We start from the raw sequence: 17,690 nt of genomic DNA on the forward strand, positions 1-17,690 counted from the left end.
GGAAAAAAAAATAATAAAGTCTTTCTTTCGATCGCTCGAGGATTAAAATGGCCTGCGAGCAACTTTTCGAATCTTACAAATCTTCTACCGGCACTCTTTATATTCCGAACTATTAAGTATCCACTTCAATCAGTAATAAAACAATCATTCCGACACTTATCATCGTCGCGTCTTTATTAGAAAAAAAATTAAAAGGTTGTAAACGTAGGGTGTAATCGCTTTAAATGATTGATTAACTTATCTTCAATTTTAAGACTGTTTAACGAATAAATTGTCAAGCGAGATGTGTGACGAAATGCTTCGATGTTACGTCGTTCTATTTAAAATAGTATCTCCTTAAAAGTTGTATCGAATATGTGAGAAAAGACGATGGAAATACGACGGAGAAACCGAGTGACGAGCACGAATGGCGGACAAAAGCGTCGGATGATTTGAACGCGTTAAACGCGTTAGTGGAACGACGCTAGGATTTCCTGAGAATCTACGACGCCAGGCGGTCCTCAAGTTCGATGACGAAGAGGAAAACCCATGGTTTGGCTCTTCTCGGTCTTCGAACTTGAACGAATCGCGAGAAAGAGAAAGAAAAAAGCAAAATCAACCCTTTGTTCGGCAAACAGTGGAACGGGAGAAGAAAACGTTAAAAAATATTACGGAAAGAAGCTACGAGGTTTAAAAAAATCACTAAAATCGTTTCTGACGCTACGCGGATATTTCCACGTTCCTCATGGTCGAATAAAGAGTTGATCGACTGCCCTCCAATTACTAAACAGAACAAATGAACGCAGACAGGGGTTGTTCCCGCGCAGCCCTCCGGATAACTCGAGTGATCCTAAGTTGTGACTGTTCGTGGAACACGAGTGAAAATGCGAAGCGTGGAAAGCGAGTAGTCGTGAGAGCGCGTGAACGAGACCGTCTCGATATTATTTTTCGACTCGACTGTTTAGTATCTACGACGAAAAACGTTTTTATGTGAAATATTGCGTAAGGAAAGACGCGGCGGCGTCACGACGATCCACGTTGGAACCGCGGCCGTTCCGTACCAAATTAAATAAATTCACAATTGATAATAGAGAAGCGAAAGCCACGATTTGCTCGATGAGAGATGCACGAGATGAAATTAGGCCGCGAGTCCTCCTGGAACAGACGCCGCCGCGACTCTGTGGCTCTTCCCGCCCCCTTTTTTTATTCTCCAATTTCTACGTGTTTAATCGTTAAGTGAAACAGAGGATCTAAGCGAGACAGAGGGAAAAACGAAGAAGAGGCACGACGAAACGCGAAACGAATAAAAAAGAGGATCGAGTGATCGCTGATCACCGTGTTCGTTAATTACAGCCGCGATGCGACTTTCGATCGCGTGTACATACCTAAGGGAACGATAATAAACGCGCGTGGCGCGAATTAGATGAGCGAGAAACTCTGGAAAAGAGACACGGTTGCGAATGAGAAAGCGAGTCGAGCCTATTTAGTCTTCGCGACGCTCAATCGAACGAGCGAAACGACGATCGAGGCGATCGAGGGATCCCCGCGGGCCGGTGATTTCGCTGTTTTTTTTGTTTCTTTTCCCCCGTCGGGGATCCGCCGATCGTACAATCCGTCGACGACAGTGGAGGAAGAAAACGACGAGGCTAGAGATATATAAGTTTAACGAGTAAGCTAAGATAAGCTATTAAAGAAAAGAAAAAAAAAGTAAACAGTTTATTGAAGTACATTGTTGCAACTGCCATGCTGTGTGCCATTATATAACGAGTCACGTTTGTCGTAAAATGCAAAATGAAAAAAAAAAAAAGTAATAATATGTGAAATGGAAAAATCTTTTGTGCGCGTTCCCCGTTTGTCTGAACTTCTTGGTTTGTGCCAACTTCCGTCTGCGAGCTGGACGAGGTTTTCGAGCATTCTGGCGTAATTAACGCTAGATTTACGGAACCCGTCAATTTGACGGATGTCAGATTCCATATCTAAAATCGTAGAACACGTAAATATTACTTTTAACAACTTGTGTTGAATTTGATCGATGCAGCAGCATGAATACATATTCTAATTAAAAGAAAATCGTCAACGTGAGAGGTATCAATGAATATACGTGCTATCAATGTCCGTAAATTTAGTGTTAAAATCTATCGGTCGTTACGAAGTAAATAAAAATTTCTCGCTGCAACGAGAAAGCTGAGAATCACGCGTGAAAATCGGATTGAAATCGGTAGCAACTTCGCCAGTGCCTCTGCAGAAATTAACCAGATTTAATTATTATTTTCCAGGAAGCCCCGTGAGATTTAACGAATTGAAATGAATTTAAAAAATCGAAGAATTTTTACGGATTTGTCGCGGAATGCGAGAAAACTGTTCTCCAGAGGAATTGTTCGTTAATTGGTCGCGTGGAATCGGCGTACAACTGCTCGCGCGAGCCGACGTGTACATTATAGCGGAGATCGAAAGCACCATATATAAATATAACGATTAATGTATACATATACATATGTGTGAACGCGACTGGGCACATGTACGACGTTTCTCCACTCGCCAAGGTTTCCGTCGCAGACGGAAGTGCTTTCACGACCGGGCGATGGCGTATCTTTAGCGAGGATTCGTTCCTGCATTGGGACAACCGTGAAAAGACATTTTTTTATGTAATAATCAATCACATGCACATTTCGTCGAGTACCGATGGCGTCGCGTTTTTATCGAGATTCTTCCATCGGGGTCGATGTCTCCCGATCGGGAGCGACATAACGTGTGACATTGTGGGAAGATCGCGAAATGTTCGAAAAAAGAAAAGAAAAGAAAAAAAAAAAAAATTGTTGCGGCGTACACTTTCGTCTAATTCTTGTATCGTTTAAGGGACGGTTTTTCTTGACCGGCAACTACACACGAAAGGCAGATTTTTCAAGATTTTTGATATATCTTCGTAAGCAGTAAAAACGTTTGTTAATCGATTAGCGCGGATTCTTTGATAACGCATGAAAAGACATTGTATGTATATAATTTTGTTCGTTTCTCCCCGGATGGCGCGCGTGTGTGTAGTTGCGAGTTGAAAATTATCGAGAATTGTGTAAAATAATACTGTATTATCTCGCTTTATGTACACGAATCACTTGAAAGTCGCTCATGAGGGATGATTGATATGGTTTTTTGGCGACGAGCTACACACAACGCGAGACAAATGTGTTCATCGATCCTGTTGCAGACACCAAGTACGCGATTGCGTTAGAACACAGAGAAACAGTCATTACTTTCGTAGAGACCCGCGCAAGAACGAATTCCTGCGTTCACGAGACTCATGTTTCACGTGTCGCGGCGTCCGAACCGACGCCGAGTATAATCCAATTGTTAGCTGACAGCCGACGGTGTGAAGAAAGAGAAAAAAAAAAAAATGAGTAATTAAGAATAAAAAAATAAAAAAAAAAACCAAAGGTGACGTCGATCCATCATAGATTCAAGCACAATAAGGAACTATAGTAGGGCCAGGCACAATAAAATTCGGCCGTCACGTTGTAGGCAGCGATCTGTTAGAGCGACAAGTCATATAAGTATCTATATAGCGAGACTATTAAATAAACACATATTGTCTATTGTCACGAAAAGTGTATTCATTGTTAAACGCTGACCCCTTCATGCCAGATCACGCCTAAGTTAAAGAGTCGACAAAGGCAAACTGACACATGCTTTCTTTCTCGATTCTCCAAAGCTACCTGATTTAATTTTGGACCGCCTCGTGGGAATCGAAAGAGCCGCCCAAGTTCGCGTAGAATAGTTCGTTATTTTCAACGCTAGATGGCGCTTTTTGGGACCTCAAACCCCCTGGTGCTAAAAGGCCCAAGTTTGTCGTGGAATAGTTCGTTATCCTCAACGCTAGATGGCGCTTATTTACCGACCTCAGGCCCCCTGGTGCTAAAAGGCCCAAGTTTGTCGTGGAATAGTTCGTTATCTTCAACGCTAGATGGCGCTTATTTACCGACCTCAGGCCCCCTGGTGCTAAAAGGCCCAAGTTTGTCGTGGAATAGTTCGTATTGTCCACGCTAGATGGATTTCTCGACAAACTTGGGCCTTTTAGCACCAGGGGGCCTGAGGTCGGTAAATAAGCGGCATCTAGCGTTGAGGGTAACGAACTATTCCACGACAAACTTGGGCGTTTTAGCACCAGAGGGTTCGAGGTCGAAAAATGAGCGCCATCTATCGTTGAAAATAGCAAACTATTCCACGCAAACGTGGGCGGCTCTCTCGACTCCCATGGTTATTGGAACCACAAACAAGGTATACGAGTAGACCTTTCACCTAATGTATATTTTCGGCCCGTTTCTCTGTTTCTCTAAACAGATTTAGAAATGAACACAAGAGGAAGTGAGACAGAAAATTAAATTACAGAAATTTTATTATTTTTTAACGCAATGAAAGCTGTACGGTTCATAATTGGATATTAATCGATTAATTTCATTGGAGTAATCAATCGATTAAGATTATTTAAAAATTTCAAGATTATTAAAATAGCTAAAGTGTATCTCAATGATACGTATACCGTAACTCACATGTATTTACGCATGGACAGCTTCGAGAATTCAAGAAAGAAGGCGAATGTGACTCTTTCTTTCTTGCTTTCGAAACAGCTGAAATCTGAGGTAAAGAATAGACCTATCGTTAGTGGGATGAACGCTATCGCTGTACCACGAGTGTCTTATAACATAAGATACTCTCTTCCAAAGTGGAAGAAAATGTTAAAAAGACCATGCATCAAATTGTAAGGGGATCCTCGTAAGAAGGCTTTAATCTTCGTAATAGTTTCAATGGGTCGATGATCAACAATGATTAACTTATGGTCACTGGTAGTCAACAGTGAGGTAGACATTAAGGTCAGCGGTCCAGTGAAGATCCAGAAATGGTCAATGGCATGCCCTCTTTCTCGATTCTCCGAAGATGCCCGAAGTAATTTCGTCGGCCTTCTATGCCGACCTTTTATAGGCCACGAAAGTCCATAAGGTGTAAGGTCTATTCGAATACATCGTCTGTGCTGGAACATAGCAATTTGCCAGAATAAAATGTTATACCGTGAAGTTTGCTTCTTAAAGAATAAATTTTTTTCTCTTCGAAGAATACCATTTGCATATTGTAACTAGATTCGATGAAATATTTAAAATAAGTTAAACAAAGCCAGGGTTTTTATGATAGTATAATTATGGATCAGCCTGTCTTTAATACCGCTAGAAATTTGCGAAGAGACAGGCGTAAAATAAGAAAAGATAGAGGTGGGTTACAAGAACATTGTTTCTGGTTGATATAACCTGTATACTGCACTGATTTAACGATCTTTTATTCCACTTTATTAACCATACGTCGTTCAGAATATTTTCGAAACGATGGTCAGAGTATCGATGTGGACCATCAGACACGCGCCTTCCAGATAAAATTGGAACAGCACACGAAAATATTTGCCTCGATGTGCCCGGACGAAATTCTGGATCATTACGATGATTATCAGACTAGAATGTATTACACCACTTTGATGCTTGGAGATATATCAGGTACATATAACAGGATAGTACCAGTTCATAAGGAGAAACTGTTATGATTTCGATTATCATCCGATTTATCCAAAAATCAAACTAATAATTACTACGAGTAGTTTAACACGTTGACTGTCGCGCCAGTTAAAAATTTAGTGACCGAAAACTTGAATTGAATTAAAATTGATAAAAATTCGAAACTTCTGTTCGATAAGAAATCTCGAATGGGTAATAGGGTTCACGGATCTCGCTGAGAAGTACACGAAAACAGGCAGAGGTGGTCCTTCAAAATTGACGGACACATTGAACAGCTATATCGGTGCAATGGTGCAAGAAATATTGTCGCACAACGGCGATGTGCTGAAATTTTCGGGGGACGCGTTTATAGTGATGTGGAAGCTGAACGAAGGCAAGGTGATGCGAGATTTAGCAATAGAAGCGATGCAAACCGCTTGCATTATCCAAAAACACTTCGGAACTTACGATACCGAGGTTGGAGTGACTCTAAGAGGTACTCTAACAATGTTTCGTTAAAAAAATGATAAATAACTACACTGGCCATTTTTATAGTAATTTTAAAATGAAATTGAAATAACTAAAATAAATGAAAGCAACATTATTCCACTTTAATTTAAGTTCCCGGTTTAAAGTAATTTTTAATAAATATAATAAACTTTTTGTGACAGTAAAGTTAGCAATAGCCTCTGGGAAAACGTACTTCACGTCTATCGGAGACCCAGACACCATGTCTCATTATATCATCACTGGAAAACCGGTGTGGGATGTAAAATACGCTGAGGGTCTTTGTCGGTAATAACAAAACCGTTTTGTTAATATAATCTCAAATTTTTAATTTAGAAATTCTTACTATCGACTTATTTCACATTTTTCTACGATATTTACAAATGGAGATCTGATATAAGCTACGAATTTCTAGTCGAAACGTTATTAACACTAAACCTACTGGCCAGTAATTACGCAAACTTTCTGTGTGCAAATTTAAGTTCATTTTCAATTAAATGAACAATCTATAATCCAGTTTTATCGCACACCAGTTCTTTGGGTGCATAGAGTCAAAGTAAATGTGAAAATAAACATAGAAGATAGCAAAAATTATAGTAGCTGGTATAGTCATCGGATAGGGGATGAAATGCCCTTTAAAATGAGCGTTCGAACAAGTGGATAGCTCAATTAGTTCCGGAGATATGACAATTTTTGTTTCAAGTCGAGTGTCAAAGTAAATGTCAAAATAAACATGGTAGATAGCATAAATTATAATAACTGATATAGTCATTAGGTAGAGGATAAAACACCCTTTAAAATGAGCGTTTGTACGAGTCGATAGCTCAATTAGTTCCCGAGATATAGCGATTTTAATTTCAAGTCGATGCGGTGGCTAGTTCCGGAAATATAAGGGTTCGAAGCTTTGTTTACATTTCGATGCGCTCGCGCGAGTTCATTCATCCCCCGCGCGCGTAAAGTAGTACGCAGTGCGTAGTAAATTCTTGGATATACTACGCTTCCTAGTCACGTGACTGTCTCGACTCACGCGCGACAAGGAGGTACGACGCGACGCGTCAGACGAAGACAGCGATAGTCGAATTAAGAAAAATTACCTTTTACATAACTTACGATATCTCGAAAACGGAAAGTCCGATCGACAAAAACCAAAAACCATTTTAAAGGGGAAGGTTTACCGCTTCTAACAATGTCTCAATTATTTATAAAACACCAGTAGTTTCGGAACTGCAGGCGTCTAAAGTTGTAGTATTTTTAATACCCATTAATGGGCTTGCGTAAGGCGGAGAGCGGAGTTTTAAAAATTACCCCTTCACATAAATTACGATATCTCCAAAACGGATAGTCCGATCGACAAAATTCAAAAGCCATTTTAAAGGGGAGGCTTTGCCGCTTCTAACAATGCCTCAATAATTAATAAAACCCCAGTAGTTTCGGAACTACATGCGTCCAAAGTTTTGCTATTTTAATGCGCGTTTTAGACTGTTCTAAGATAGTAGAAACTGAAGATTTCTTTGTTATACGTTTCTTATTTACATCGAGTGCTAACCAGGCAGGTTTAGTGTTAAATGATCAATAAAACTATCTATAATTTTCTTGCTTCACTGATAGTTTAGAAAGTTAACAATATTTATCATATACCTTGATTAGGGGCGGCGATATTCTGGTGGCTCCGAGTAGCTGGCAGTGGGTGAATCCCAACGAATATGTACACGAAACACTTCCAGATGGTATACACACTCTTATCATAGGCTGCACAAGCACGTGGTTTCAGTCAAGGGAAGACGACGTAGAAATTAGTACAGATGGTAAATATAAAGTCAATCATTGGAGATATACTAAGATCGTACGATGCTATAAGACTATTTAATATTTATATTTGCAAGTAGGGATCGAAAAAGTATATTCTAAAATCTTAGAGTAATTGGTTATATCTTTCTTTTTTAATATTTGCATGCACAGCTTTGTAACATTGTATTTTGTATGCATTAATGTGGGACACAGAAGGGAAAGGATCGACTGATTGTGAGTATATTTCTAATACATAAAATATATAAAATTACGTGGACACAAAATAATTTCTGTTCCACCTGATTTATGCAGACGAAGACGATGAACTTTTTCCGATTAATTACGATTCAATGTACATCCCGAAGGCGATCGCAGACTCAGAAACCGAAGCAGTGATGATGAGTCTAGCTGGCGACACTGTCGAGGGGGAAAAGTTTAGACAAGTCGATTACAGTTGTATGTGACGCTTAACCGCGAGTATTAAAATAATCGAAGACAATGAAGTCTGAAATATGTTCCAGTGCGACCCAAGATCATAAAAATAGCGAAGGCTCGTTTGAAAGACGCTCTAAGAAGCTACATGTTGAGGCCAGTGATACGATCTGTGGAAATGGACGAGCCTTTGGAGTATCTGACAGAAATGAGACAAGTGGTAATTCTATTCGTCAACGTTATTACTACAAACGTGGACAAGAAAACGTTAATTTCCTTGGTCGACTCGTCTTACAAATTAGTTTGCAAGTAAGCTCACGTTGCTCTGATTAAATAAGCATTTAACATTGTCATTTTTAAATATTCTCTTGTTTATCGATGAAGGATCGTTGGCGAAATGCACGGATGTGTGAACAAGACGTCCCTCTTCGACAAGGATCTAATGTTTCTCTGTATTTTCGGTTTACGAGGCGACAAGCACGAACTAGAGTCTCAAATCGGCCTGAAATGCGCGTCGAAGGTGCGAACAGGCCTTCTAAAGTTGAAAAACGTGAAATCGGTTACTGTCAGTGTGACCACGGGAATGACGTATTGCGGGGTCGTGGGTCACATTTTGCGACGAGAATACACTGTGATTGGTATGTCGGTGAACAAGGCTGCGAGACTTATGGTCGCATATCGCGATAGGGTAAGAAATTAGATCTTGATAGTATACAGGATGTTCGACTACTCCTAAGAAAATCTTAATGGGGGATTCTAGAGGCCAAAATAAGACGAAAATCAAGAATACCAATTTGTTGATGGAGGCTTCCTTAAAAAGTTATTAATAATTAAATTAAAATATTTCAAATCATTCTGGAAAAATTATTCTCGGTTGCGGGGGTCAATTATAATCAATTTTGATGAATAGATATACCCCCCAAATCCTACCCAGTTTCGAGAAAAAAATTCGAGAAGGTGTGAAATTTTTCGACAAAATTAAAAAATTTCAAATCGTTCTAAAAAAATTATTTTTAGTTGCAAGGGTCAATTACAATCATTTTTGGTGAATAGACATACCCTCGAATTCCTACTCAGTTTTGAAAAAAAAATTCCTTACCGAAAATCTAATGTGAGGCCAGAAATGTTTGCCCGAATTTTCATGCGAATTTTTAAAACATCATAACTTCTGAACGGATTGGACGATTTTAATGTTTAAAAAAGCAAACTACGCGTATTTTGATGGAGAATATGTACAAATCGCGAAAATATTCGAAAAGTTGGTCCTTGAGCCCGCAAAATGAGAAAAACCCCATAAAAATGGTCCAATTTTCAAACAGCCATAACTCCTATAATAGTGAATATATTTCAATAAAACTTTTTTCTGAAGCAGAGCTCATAGGTACCTACGAAAAAGTATTAGACAACTTTTCTATAGGGCATCAAACAAAATTACTAAAAATGTAAAACGAGTTTTTAAGAAAAATCGACAGGGGGTAGTGCTTAAATTTTTCGACGAAAAAAAAATTTTTCAAATCATTCTAAAAAAATTATTTCTAGGTTCTGGGATCAATTACAATCATTTTTGGTCATTAGACATACCCCCGAAATCTTACGCAGTTTCGAGAAAAAAATTCAGTATGGGTGAAACTTTAAACGTTAATAAGTTTTTAACGAAGCCTCCATCAATAAATTGGTACTTGATTTTCGTCTTATTTTGGCCTCTAGAATCCCCCATTAAAATTTTTCCCAGGAGTGGCCGAACACCCTGTATATATTTACGTAAATTAATTTTCGAACTCAATAATAAGTGGCTGAACTTGTACAAAATATTAGAAAACGTCCCCACGGTTATTTGCTTTCTTGCACCTACTCATTATATCGTATGTTTTTTTTCTTAAATAACAATGTTGAATTTTTATATATTTTTAGGTTGTTTGCGATCGAGAGAGTTTCCTCCATTCTCATCTTGAAACAAGACACTTCATTTTGCAGGAACCTAGGCACATAAAAGGGATCTCGAACATTGGTCCCATTTACGAATTTCAGGAAAGACCGAAGTAAGTCTTGTTTGCATCTTATTTTAAAAGAAACAAAACCTAGAAGAAGAATCTATCCGTTAAGAATTACGTTTAATCTGTTAGGTACAGTGTGTCGGATTTAGTATGGAACAAGAATCCATTGCTCGGTCGAGAGGCTGAAATGAAACAATTCCAAGAAATATTGGTAACATTGTTGAATTATTCCACTCAAGATACATTGAATCGTGGTCCAAGACCAACGTATAATACGCTAATCATAAAGTACCTATTTTTACTATGTCGTGATTAATCCCAAACTATACAGAATAACAAAATAATAAATTTATCTTATTATTATGCCCGTGCAGAGGTGAACCAAGAATAGGAAAAACTAGATTGCTGGACGAATTCACTCAAAACATTCCATCCGGTGTTCACTACAACTATATTCCTCTGCACGTAGAGGACGCCAAGGTTGACACTTTGCACTTTTCAATTTTACAGTCTACTTTACTCTTCGTTATTATTAAATATTTTTCTTACTAACTTCTATAAAAATATAACACGTAATAATCGTAAAAACTGTCAATAAATTTTTTTTATCGATACAGCATGTGATGTGCCATTAATATTTCTTTTTAAATTACTTTTTATCGTTAAAAATACACGTGAAAATTGTTGTCTATCGGTCAGTAGTAAATTTTGTCAAATTACGAATAATGAAATTTCGTCATCGACGAAAAATTGAAAGAGATTCTGTATCTCTCAGTGCAGGCACCATACAATCTGATTCACCTAATATTTTCGATGCCGCTCGGCTTCACCGTCACCTCGACGCGCAAAGAACGCGAGGACAAGCTGCTTCTTCATCTTCGCAAGGTGCGTCAAACGCAGCTCCTCTGCGTCCTCAATCAACCTTTCAACGTGCGTTTCGCGATTACTCACCGCTACAACGCTTTGACCGACATCGTAAAGTGGAAAGTATTGCGAAAATTTCTATTGAAACTGATGAAAAGCTGCTTCGAGACACTGTGGGTGGTCATAATCGACGACGCTGAGTGCAGCGACCAGGAATCTTTGGAACTCTTCGACGTTCTGACGAAGAAAGACCTAGTATTCTTCGTTCTGAGCATCGGTCGAAAGTGCAACCCTCGGAGCCAGATGTACACTACTCTTTTGCACAGAGGAAAGGTAATCAATTATTATGGACTAATGATTTAAATTCTAATCGAATTAATTTTCCTTGGAAGGTCATTGAACTTAACGGAATAGACAAATGGTACCATGCTGGTCTCGCCTGTCAAATACTCAACGTCAATGGCCTGCCTGCAGAGCTGGAAAAGTAAGCAAATTAAGAAAATAGGAGATCAAAAAAATTACTAATACTATTAAACCTGAAGAAGGCTCGACAAAACTTCTATTTACATATCCTTGTACTGCCCAAAGATGCCTAATTCTTTAATAAAATAATTAACTTACCCGATCATTTAGCCAGTCGTTATTCAAACAAAAATCAATTTTATTTTAAGACTCATACAAGAAAAGAGTTTCGGCAATCCAGGCTGGATCGAGAGCTACCTAGTGAGCCTTCTGCAAGCTGGGGATCTAGAAATAAAAGTTATCAGTAAAAAAGAAGCTAACACACTGGGCTACGTGTTGCCTCCCATAGCGATGTTGAAAAGGTCTATGCATAAACGTTATATTTTTACGTTTTTTAGTATTACAGAATTTTACTAAATTAATCGTAGCTTCTAAAATCTATTTCTCGTGTTATTATCCATTAGATTTGTGTCGAGTAAGTCGTATCACGATGGCGATGGCAAAGAACGATCGGACAGATGGCTGATGTACAGAACAAGCTTCAAAGTTCGTTCGTTTTTCCTCCATTCGATCGAACGTTCGATCGACGTATTTATTTGCATTTCATATTAGGATAGCATGATCTCGATGCTCGAACATAGTATCAAGAAACCGAGCAAATCGACGGCGATCGTGGAGAACGAAGAGGCGATGATCGCTGTTTGCAACATCTCGGAGAACTTTACGTACGAAGACATCGACACTGAAATCACGATGGACGGTAAAGTATTAACATTTGTTTCTCTCTTTCTCGTTCATGTATACTTTAATCGAAGACAATACTTACAAAGAAACAGAATTTCTCCCGCGACAAAAGTATTCGTAATTTGTTTAATTATACTGAGAATTTATTATTGCATCAGTTATGATCTTAAAGCTCTTCGATTCTTTGACACCTCTCGATCAACTCCTCTTGAAATGCGCTTCCGTGATCGGAGAAACTGTCAACAGACACATGTTAGAGAGCCTGATGAACCTGTCTGCCAAAAGAGAGATTGGACTTGGTAAGATTTTCTGATATAATAATAATCGATAATAAGAGCAATTTATACATCATTAACCCTGCAATATTATGCCTATACATAATCGTGAGCATGAAAATTTATAAAAGTAGAGAAACTAAACTTACGAACTAAATACTGAACACATGATTTTCTACTTTAATTGTTAAATTTACAATTGGGGCACAACACGTTCTTTTTGGAAGTATCAAATTAATTAGTTTCAAAAACGAGTAGGGATTGCAATGCCCAATTATAGTATTTCAGGGTTGAAGAACATCCAAAATGGAGTATTTCCCTAAAAGCTACTGTGTTTTATTAGCAATTTCGAAGTTGTTCGAAATACGAGTCTTCGGATGCGCGATCGGAGACTTCTCTAGAAACAAAGGGCCGATAATATTCATCAGAAACATGCGAAATCCTGCGACAGAGATGAACGTGTTCTGCAGCTGTATTGGCATTACCATTTCAGGTATTAAATTATGATATTCTTTTATTTTGAGACAGATACGTAATTTGTCCGATTATTATTGACTTTGACTACTGAAAAGATCTATTTCTTAGAGGAATTGGACGATCTGCCAAGATATGCCTCGTGCGGTTTAATGAGGTTCAAAATGACGATGTTCCGTGACACGACCTATCAGTTAGTAATTATGTAATTATTATAATAAATCAGGCTCATATTCCTTTGTATGTACACGCGTGTACAGTATCAATTTTGGTACACTGTTGACACAAATGTGTACATTAAGATTGCTCACGGAAAACCAAAAAATGGAGTTGCACAACCAGGCATTGAAATATTTGAAACAACACACGAGACGTTGCGTGTCGTGTGGGCAAGGTGAATTCGCAAAATTACTGGGGAAAGTGTCGAAGAAAGAGGACAGGAAAAAGAGGACGACCGACATAGACGAAATGTTTGACAGCGTAGGTTTCGACGACATAAACGCTCTCGCAGAAATCAAAATAGGTAAACTAGTGGGATTCCACGAAACATTTTCTTTCAAAAATTTTGAACGTAAGTTTATGAAAGTAATTATGTACAGAAAGCAAGACGTTTCTTTCTTGCTTCAACGTGTTTCGAAGCGTCGAAAGGAAGCCAACTGTCACATTTTCGGACGTGGATTTCAGCGATTGCCAGTGCAATTTGATATTGATAACAGTCTATACCCAGATACTGGAACATTGTCGTGGTATCGGTACGTCGAACTAATTGTAATTAGTGACTCAGAAAACTACAAAAAATAATCCAATTCTCGTTGTTTTATTTTGACTTATTTAAACGCAATACAGTGACTTCGATAACAATGTTCTCCATTAGGGAAGACTGAATTGTCGATGATCGCCATTTTGGAGTTCGCAGAAATTTGCGTGATGGCTTGCAACATACCACAGGCTCGAAAGCTCTTGACAAAAGGCAAGGCGATTCTCGAAGAGGTACATACGAAAGTAAAATATTCATAAAGTAACGTTAACAAACAAAATGTTCTGAAATTTTCTTCAACCCCGAAGCATCGTGACTCACAATCTAAAAAGCTGTTTTAAATAATGGAGAGGACCCAAATCCAGTTGCTAAAAACTAAGAAACTTTTAAATTAATATTCATTAAAAAGATCTTAAATGCATATTTATTTTCATTGTTTTTAAAATTGCAACATTTTCAGCTATTCAAATCAAACGAAGACGAACTGGTCCTTTTGCCCTATCTCACCGCTAAAATCGAAACCCTCCAAGGTCAGTGTTTCCTGGAAAGTGGTTCCATCTTCGAGGCAGAACACTGCTTCGATACGGCGTTAAACAATTTGGGCTACAATTTCCCAAGAATGGAGATAATGATCGACCTGAAGGCGTTCATGCAACTCATATCGTTAAGATTGAAGCTCAGTTGTTCGAGAGAAAGGAAACTCGACCACGAATACGACGAAAGCAGTGTATTCTATACTGAACAATTGGCTGATTGTCTAGCGCAAATGTTCAATCTTTTCAGAGTAATCAATCCAATTCAATATTTTTCTTTTTAATATTCAGTTTCGCTAACACTTTCGTGTTAAATTACTTAAAAAAAATATTTTATTTTTATTATGTAGTTTAATGGCATGAAAAAGCATGCACGACTAGCGGCCATCTGGGGTTTGAACGCTGCATTGAATTCTACCAGAAACTTATGCATTCTCTGCACATCCTACACTAATATGTTAATCACAGCGCACATGTATCGCGATAGGTGAGTTAGAATAATTTATTAAACATTTTAATTCTTAAAGAAGCCACTTTTTGGGGGAAAAGAGGGGGTTCTCATATTTTTCAAAATGGAAACCGCTAATTTGGAAGTATAGGAAAAGCTTCGATGCGATTCCCACAGGACCATCATACCATTCTTGGAAAAAAGAGCCATCGACATCTGCAACGAGAACAAGGAGTCCATCGAACACCAAGAGTTAAACATGATCGCCGAGTTGTACGCGGGAATATTTTTTTCTCGCTGGGTGAGGGGAGAAATCGCGAAGGCGACGAAAATTGGCTTCGTCTGCTCCAGAATAGCAACCACCATTGGTTCCACGTTCTTGAAATTGCTGTTACTGCCTCGGCTGGTTCATCTTCTCATGCTGTCCTGTCGTCATTCGGAAGTGGTTGCACAGTTAAGAGAATTGGGTAATGAAATTGCAGATCGCTAAATATATTTACCTTTCAAAACCTATTACGGTCTCATTACGCAACCCAATACTGAGTAAAATGTTTTACAAAATTATAGAATTCATGTCTCAGAACGATCTGGATAAATCTGGACGTACCTGGTACTATGCACTTTGCGCAGACGTGCATTTAGACACTGGGATCACGATACTCTCTTTTCAATCTTGCGAACAGTACTTCCTCCGAGAGGGCGAGACGATGATCAGCCTGCAAGACCCGGAAGCAGAAAGGCGATACTTCACTTCTATGTGGCTGTGGTAATTTCCACCGTTTACGGTCTTGTCTTAATTCAGGCTTACGAAATTCACTATAGCACAGTAATGGAAAGTATAAGTAAAATTTAATATAATTAAATATCCAGTCCTTTTGGAAAAAATGAAAATACACACAATTTTCGTGATTAATTTGCTCAAATTTGTTTTCAAGGAGTATTAGAACTGAACAGTGGGAGGCTTCCAGAGTATGGGGCAGCAGAAACGTGAGCAAAGGAACTATTATGGACGAGCATATAGTAGTAGCAACGACTACCAGCTTGAAAAAGCTCGAGGGTCTGCTCATCCTTTACGGTACTCGTTTTTAATATAAAATTTTGTTACAGAATCAATTAGGGATCTAATTACATACATTTCCCATATACTTTGTATATATAATTCTTAACAATTTTTAAGTTAAACATTTATATTTAAGATTAACCAAAACTTAAGTGGCAAATTAATTACCGTTTATTTATTTAATGGTAATAAAATGCATACTTTGCAGGTGGTCAAAAGATCGATTCAGAATCGAGCATCCCCAACTTCAATGTCTTCGAATCAATAATTACTAATATTATAATATTTTTATTCCTGCAGTGCACAAACTGAATAGTAGAAATATTGATGCAACCATTACTATGCGAACAATACAAAGCACATTTAAGGAGATAAAGAAAATGACTAAAATTATTAAACTCGTAATTCCCAGGTGAAATGATTATCGGTTGTTGAAATTATATGTATATGAAATAGAAAATAAGATTTCAACAGTGATTGCAATGCTAGAACTGACCGAATTATAAGGAAAATAATTTGGAATTTGTTGTAGATACATATTATTGAAAGCCTATTATTGTATGATTAAATTTCGAAAACGTAAAGCGATGAAGATGTTGAAGCGATTAAAGAAAATTTGCTTGAAAGAGGAAAACAAAATGATTTACGCTTGGGCAGTACATTATGAAAAGGTTTACTTTTAATAATCATATTTTATTGTTTCAGATTTTACCAAAAATGAGATTCTAGAGGTCTATTCCTATTCTAGAGAGATTCACACAGTATATTTTCGGTTAAGAATTTTTTTCTCGAAAGTGCGAAGGATTTCGAGGGTATGTTTGTTCATCAAAAATGATTGTAATTGATCCCCGCAACTGAAAATAATTTTTCCAGAACGATTTGAAAAAAATTTTTTTCGCCGAAAAATTTCAGGGAAACATATCAATGGTATGGTCAGACATTACATTTTCGGTAAGGAATTTTTTTCTCGAAACTGCGTAGGATTTCGTGGGTATGTCTATTCACCAAAAATGACTGTAATTGACCCACGCAACCGAAAATAATTTTTTTAGAACGATTTGAAAAAATTTTTTTTCACCGAATACTTTCTCTATCTACTCGAATTTTTTTCTCGAAAGTACGTAGGAATTCGGGGGTATGTGTAATGACCAAAAATGATTGTAATTGACCCCCGCAACTGAAAATAATTTTTCCAGAACAATTTGAAATTTTTTAATTTAATTTTGTTAATAACTTTTTAATGAAGCCTCAATTGACAAATTGATATTCTTGATTTTCGACTTATTTTGGCCTCTAGAATCTCCCATTAAAATTTTTCCCAGGGGTGGCGGAACAACCTGTATACTATACGTTATTAATTATTCAAAAAACGGTAAATAACATATTCGTTTGAAGGTTTGGTCCGGTGGCGTATCTTTGGTGCAAGAAGATATGTGGAAAGAAGTTTCGGAAAGCAAATTGCAAAAAGAATGGACTGAAATCAATGCAAATGAATCTAACATGGCGATCTTTACTTTTCCCTTACCAAAATACCCTCCATGATGTTTATATATAATTAAACATAATTGTTAAGATACGATAGTGCCTGTAACATATAATTTCCTGTTCGTTTTTAAATATAAATGTACACATGATCGGCACTACGGTTAGGTACTAGCGTTCTAATACAACTTTCAATTTAGGCGTCCCTTAATTTATGTTATTAATTAAAAATAAATTAGATCAGAACTTTTAAGCTTAAAGCAACATATAATGAATAACATACGCGATTAAATCTTAAATGAAAAATAATGTTACCACTTTGTTTGAAAGAGTAATTTTCAAACTTTTTCGAATGCAATCGAA

The 17,690-nt window shown here is 37.7% G+C and overlaps 1 protein-coding gene across 1 annotated transcript; it reads left to right on the top strand.

Annotated features, from left to right (window-relative positions):
* Positions 1 to 5,164: 5,164 nt before the first annotated feature.
* LOC143342058 (adenylate cyclase type 10) lies at positions 5,165 to 17,666 on the top strand. Its single transcript, XM_076765540.1, is given in 30 exon segments — positions 5,165 to 5,234; positions 5,331 to 5,510; positions 5,728 to 6,003; positions 6,179 to 6,302; positions 7,662 to 7,819; positions 8,115 to 8,258; positions 8,324 to 8,543; positions 8,619 to 8,922; positions 10,146 to 10,273; positions 10,358 to 10,516; positions 10,603 to 10,708; positions 11,009 to 11,408; positions 11,459 to 11,576; positions 11,764 to 11,916; positions 12,019 to 12,100; positions 12,167 to 12,314; positions 12,457 to 12,597; positions 12,917 to 13,066; positions 13,159 to 13,240; positions 13,350 to 13,527; positions 13,571 to 13,799; positions 13,922 to 14,037; positions 14,265 to 14,588; positions 14,688 to 14,824; positions 14,963 to 15,252; positions 15,353 to 15,551; positions 15,721 to 15,860; positions 16,146 to 16,257; positions 16,378 to 16,516; positions 17,241 to 17,666. Coding segments are annotated over 30 exon segments (5,154 nt in total). The 3' UTR covers positions 17,388 to 17,666.
* The last annotated feature ends 24 nt before the right edge of the window (positions 17,667 to 17,690 follow it).

This window comes from Colletes latitarsis, chromosome 5 (genome assembly GCF_051014445.1).
Source record: "Colletes latitarsis isolate SP2378_abdomen chromosome 5, iyColLati1, whole genome shotgun sequence".
NCBI classification, from domain to species: Eukaryota; Metazoa; Arthropoda; class Insecta; order Hymenoptera; family Colletidae; genus Colletes; species Colletes latitarsis.